Genomic DNA, 6,007 nt, shown 5'->3' on the forward strand with positions numbered 1-6,007 from the left:
AATTCTGATGTGGGAGAGTTAGAAAGTAAGTAGTATAGTATAAAAGAGTTCAACTAAATTGTGGCTGTTACAGGAAAAGTTATCTGAGGTTGTGATGTTCATTTGCATCAGCAAAAATTTTGAAAACAATTCAAATGTTGCAGGATTTTAGGGAGCAGTAGGTTACAGTGAGTTGTAAGCTGCAGAGTATAGCCATCAAAGGCAGTGCTTTTTCCTTGTTTGTATCTTCTCTGTCAAGAAAATATTCGGATTTACAAGAAAAAGGTGATGAAAGATCTGTGTGAGAGTGACGTCACTTTAAATGTTTTAATCCTTCAGTATAATGATTAAATCTAACACTAAATTGCGTATGGACTCTTGACACTGGAATAAGTGTTATCTAAAATATTAATGATTTCCCTCCTCACTAGATCATGTTAAATGTGAGAGTTGTCTGTTGCAAGCCAGGTAATAAAATTCATAATTAATGTATAGCATATTTAAGAAAATGACATCAAAAACAAATGGACCATCCTTAAAGATATTGTAAGTAGAAATGGAGCCTACTATAAAATATTAATAACAGAAATAAAGGAAAATTCTGAATTATATATATAAGGCTTATAGGCCTTATAAGGCTTAAAGAAATTAGCGTGTTCAAACCAAGAAATCATGTACCCAGCGTTTATGGTTGTGTAGTTAGTCTGTCATGACTGATTTTTTTTTTTTTTTAATTTTTTTTTTTTTACAAACTTCTTGTTCCAGCTCATCTTTCAAGGTTAACTCTTTACAGTATACACTCTTTGTTCATGTTTTGTAGGTGTGAACATTTTCGTTCCATATTGAATAATGATGATGAAATTATAGAAATGAATGAATTTTCTTATCCTGTTTACCGAGCCTTCCTGGAATACCTGTACACAGACAGCATTAGGCTCCCTCCTGAAGATGCAATAGGTATTTGCTGTAAATGGAAATAACTCTAGGTTGCTGTTGGATTTGTGTGTCATAACAGGGTGAGGAAAACAGGTCCTGTTAATTTTAGTTTTATTAGCACTTAAATCTTGAGTTTGGCAGGTGTCAATGGCAGGGGTCAGGAAGAAAGGATACAGTAGCAGGAAACATGCCCAAGGAGAATGAGTGGTGGGGATGCACTAAGATCAAAGATGGAAGAGGTTAAAAAAGAACTCATTGTTTCCCATATTAAGAACTATTTTTTCTTAAAAAGGCACGAATGCCATACTAAAACTTTTCTATTTGAGTAGCTGTGTAAACTTGATCATGAATGAAAAGGGAGCTGTTCCCCACCTGAATTTTAGAGGATGTAAGTCACTAATTGATGAGACCCAACACAGTGAACAAGAAGACAGAACACTTGCATAGTAATAAAAGGGTCCTTTTTTGATGTGTCTTTTCAGGACCTTTAAAAATGCACACGTCATCTGGAGGAGGGGGAGGAACAGAACAAGTCTTAGATTAATTCAAGCTAAAACAATCGAGCAGTTGATTAATTTGAAAATAAATATATATGTTTTGCACCAGGATACTTAAAGATGTATGAATTTTCACAGGATTGCTAGATTTGGCAACACTTTATAGAGAAAACAGATTGAAAAAGCTTTGCCAGCAAACAATCAAACAAGGCATTTGTGAAGAGAATGCCATTGCTCTTCTTTCCGCCGCTGTCAAATATGAAGCTGAGGTAAGGAGAACTTCTCTTCAGGCAATCGGTTGTTTTCTGAGAAATGAAGCTGTTTAATATAAACATAAATGCATTTACCTGATGAGGCATGATTACTGCAGTTTCCCTTCCTGGCTTTTCAGACGCTTGTTTTCTGCTTTTTAAGCTGTAAAAAAAGGCAGCTACTAGTGTTCTCTTCCTGGCCTTTTGGCTTGCACCTGTGAATCAGATTCTTAATCTGCTTCCTGCCTTGTCATCTCGCATGGCATCGCATGCAAATGTCTCACTGCCTTTTGCTTCTCCACCTTTGGATTTTGCACTGTCTGTTCACTTCCCAAGCTCTCTGTCTGATCGTTTTGTCTGTTGGTGTCTGGTACAGTCATCCTGGTACTGCCTTTTACAGGCAGTGGGTATTTACAGGTAAATTCCCTCCCTATTTACCCTTGTGCTTATATAAAAATCCACTTTTGCCACGTTGTTTACAATGAATCGTGCTGACATGCAACAAATTACCTATTGTTATTCCTCTCACCATATCCTGTCATCTGGTCTGCCCTTGGCTCTGGAATGTTTCACTAGCACTCAACCTGTTATCAGCAGTACTGCAAGCACTTTTTTTGTAAACAGACAAATACTTTCAAAGCTGTTTTCCTTTTCTCAACAACTTAGTGGTATGCTGATTGTGGAAATAATGATGTGGTGGCTTTTATTATTCAAGAAGTCTGTGTATGTATTTTAGACTTAGTAGCTGTTGTTATAACCGTGCATCTTAGTTGAGAAGTCCTCATGTTTCTGTTCAAGATTTCTTCTGCTTTATAAGAATAAAATTAATATAGCCAAACAAAGAAGACTGCCTATTAGAAGAGCCAAAATGTGTAGCTGGTGTCAATGTTTTTAAAAATACTTAGTTTTTGCTTTTGCCTGGCTGCAAAATGTAGGATGATGTTTTAAAGCAGGAGAGACTAGAAGTGTAATAGAATGGATTGAGAAACAGTTCCAGGTATAGGAAGTGAGTAGAAAGAAGGAACTGAAACAAAAAAAAATAGTTAAAAATGTTGCAATAGTCTGTGTTGTATGGTGGCAGCGTACTAAGTGAGATGAATTTGTGTAGGACTTGCAAAGAGGAGGCTGGAAGTCAGTGAGTTTTGTAAATTGGAAGAGTGATAACATCAGAGGAGTAGATAATGAGATGATCAGCTGCCCCTTACAAGGCAGAGAGGAATTATACTTTCAGCGTGTTGTGGTGGGAGAAGCCCAGCATATCAGGGAAGACTGGACAGGAAGGGAGGACCAAATGATTGGATTCTCCCAACAGCAGCGGTTTTCATTAAAAGTTTACTCTGGAGTTTCTCCTCTTACAAGCTTTTCAACAGTTTTTAACATCTTCAAAGTAGAATTGCCTTTAGTTGACCTGTGTCAGATGAAGTAGTTAAACAAACATTTAGGTGTATTGTGAAGTAGTAAAACTGGCCTGGACAAAGTACTAGAGTTTATAATGGCTGAAACACAATAAAAGGGATTGGCTAGATGACTAAATATATGTTATCCTCCTCTCCCTTCTATGATTCAGTGTTTTATTCTGTATACCTAGTACAATTTTAAAACATATAGTATTTTAACACAATCATCGGATGATGAATTGGTTCACCTGCCCAGGCTGCAGCATGTGCCAAACTCTGGAGTGCATTGTCACCCTCCTCCTTGCATCCATTACTCAGAAAGGGATATAGTAGAACTGCTTCAGAGAAGAGTGGCAAAGATGTCTTTATCAAAGACATGGGATAGTCTCTGTCTATGGAATTGTGAAATAAGACAGGATCTTCTGGCATACTACATTAATAGAGTAAAAATTGGTTTGAGAACCATGTGTAGTGTATCAGCACTTCAGCAGAAAACTGTCCAAAGAAGGATTATGAGAAAAGCCTGATATTTTGGAAGTTTGAAAAGATAGAATTAATTCAATTTTTGTCATTAAATGTGAACACTGCAAAAGAAAGAAAAAAAAAAAGGAAAACTTAAGCTGTCAGTGTCATTGATCTTCTACATTGTTCTTCTACATTTTTTTATTTCTTCTGTGGTTTTTATTTCTTCTTCTATTCCCATTAATTTTCTTGCTTTTTCAGCACTTTTTGATGAGAGAGATGACTTGCTTCTGTGCATTGTTGCTACTTTATTTCTTTTTAAAGGATATTTTATGCTGCTTGCCATCTGTTAAAGCTTTAGGTACATCTTGACGGGGGCAATAGACTTGAAACATTCAATCTAAGGAAAAGATTTCAAAGGGAAACGTACATGTATTCTGATAAATTTCTTTCTGCTATTATGCCCTGGCAGAAATGTTTGTGTAGTTAACATAGAATAAAACTGGCATAGATTAAGAGACCTTTTTTTGCTGTAACTCTTGAAGAGTTTATGGATCATACCACCAATTTAGACTTGCGTTGCTGATGGTTCTAGCTCTGCTTTCTGCAGAAAGTAATTCATTTTCCTTCAACAGCAAGTTGTTGCATAGGCACCAGCTAAAAGGGATTGACCCAGTACCTGGAGAGAAGGATTGCTGCTATTGTGAGGAGTTTGAGTGGGCAAAATTTGCTGTGTGAATCATGGTTGCATGGCATAATGGCTTGTACCTATCCTGTGCTGAACGTCTGAACATCCTGTTAGAGCAACATCGGTACAGGACAGAACCACTTTTGCTATCTAGGAATCCCAGTTCCTAGGTTTGCCATGAAAGACACATGTATCCTAACATCCAGTTTGTGTTAAGCAAGCATCATTGAATGTTACGTCATATTTTGCTTTTATTTTCAGCAAGACTAGGATATTTGCTGTTTTTCACAGGACCACTTCTGAATTTAGTGCAAGGAGGAAAAGAAAGGAGTTACTGATGCTCTAGTAGTTTTATGTGGAGAAAGTTGATGGCTTCAGTTATTAATAACTCAGCATTAATAACATTAATAACATTAATAATGAGCTCAGCAAATGTGGTGGAGTTCTAGAGTTGATTTAGGTGCCTACTCCTGTTTTCTCGGAAGGGGTTTATTGAATAGTTTGTATGAACAAATTTCATCCTGTCATTTGGGATCTAATCAAACTGATCAGAAAAGGGATTAGTAACTGTGAAAAAACTTGTATATTCTCTGCTAATTAAATGACAGATTTGAAACAGAAAAAATAATAATTTTGCTATCAGTCATTCATGTTACAAATTACCTCAATTTATTCCTAGGACTTGGAAGAATTTTGCTTCAGATTTTGCATAAACCATTTAACTGTTGTTACACAAACTCAAGGCTTTGCAGAAATGGACCACGACCTCCTGAAAAACTTCATTAGCAAAGCAAGCCGAGTGGGAGCATTCCGAAACTGAGGTCTGACGACCACCAAGCTGAAGAGCACGTCCTCTTCCTTCCTGGGAATACTTCTCCTTTGGAGAACTTATCCATGGTCAGAATGTGCAAAGGTTTGGAAAGAAAGACTTGGTGTCCATCAGCTTAGGAAATGTGTAAAAGTCTGGTAACATATAGGTTTTGTAAAGATGGCTACAGCATGGATGTATGGTGAGCATTCATTGCCAATGGTCAGAATTTACCAGCAAAAATCTAATACATTAACTACCCGTTCCCACTTAAAGTCAAGCAAACTAAGCTGCCATTATCTTATGTCTGATTTCAGTTGGTTTTTTTTAATTTTTTTTTTTTTTTTTAAACAGCCTGCATTTGGATTTTATGGGAAAGTGACCTGTTTGTTTCAAAAACTTTCATAATATACTTTTATCACCAAACTAAGTTAATATCCCATAGTGGGCTTCTTTTTGCCTGGTGTATCATCCAGTGAAGATACAAACTTGTTTTTCTGAATATATAATAGAGCAATATAAATTCTTCAGGATAAGAGGCTTTCTGATTGGTAGGAGGATGTGTCTCACTTGGTGTTTATTTAGAGTATAAAAACATAAACCATGAAGAACTTCATCTGGATAGTACAGTTTTGAGTTCCTGGCACGTGTGTTCATTGTTCTAGACAGAATGAAAAGAATCTTCCTTTCCATTACACCAAGCACATTCCCTTGCACCCCAATGGGCCAGGAAGCATTCACAGTATTTGTCTGAATGTGAATTATTGTGTTGTGTGTTTTGGTACTGAGAAAACCATCTGGTTGCTTGTTAGCAAGACAAAAAAAATTCTGAAGGAAAACGAAGTTCCACTTGTCGTCTGCTTATTCCTGTCTTAATATACATCCCCAGACAGATCATCTTAAGAAAAATTGAGAAAAAGATAGTTCTGAAGTGATAAAATGGGTCTTACAATTAAATAATGAGTGAAACTCATATTATTTTCCTCATG

At 36.5% G+C, this 6,007-nt stretch overlaps 1 protein-coding gene across 2 annotated transcripts in view; it reads left to right on the plus strand.

Annotated features, from left to right (window-relative positions):
• The window catches only part of RCBTB2 (regulator of chromosome condensation (RCC1) and BTB (POZ) domain containing protein 2), a 30,001-nt gene extending 24,949 nt beyond the window's left edge, over positions 1-5,052 (plus strand). For both annotated transcript variants that reach the window (XM_010082928.1, XM_010082927.1), the window contains 3 exons: positions 800-936; positions 1,551-1,681; positions 4,890-5,052. In XM_010082928.1, coding sequence (XP_010081230.1) covers positions 800-936; positions 1,551-1,681; positions 4,890-5,030 — 409 coding nt within the window. In that variant the 3' untranslated portion in view covers positions 5,031-5,052. The remainder of the gene's footprint in view (positions 1-799; positions 937-1,550; positions 1,682-4,889) is intronic.
• The last annotated feature ends 955 nt before the right edge of the window (positions 5,053-6,007 follow it).

This window comes from Pterocles gutturalis, unplaced genomic scaffold (genome assembly GCF_000699245.1).
Source record: "Pterocles gutturalis isolate BGI_N339 unplaced genomic scaffold, ASM69924v1 scaffold10890, whole genome shotgun sequence".
Lineage (NCBI taxonomy): Eukaryota > Metazoa > Chordata > Aves > Pterocliformes > Pteroclidae > Pterocles > Pterocles gutturalis.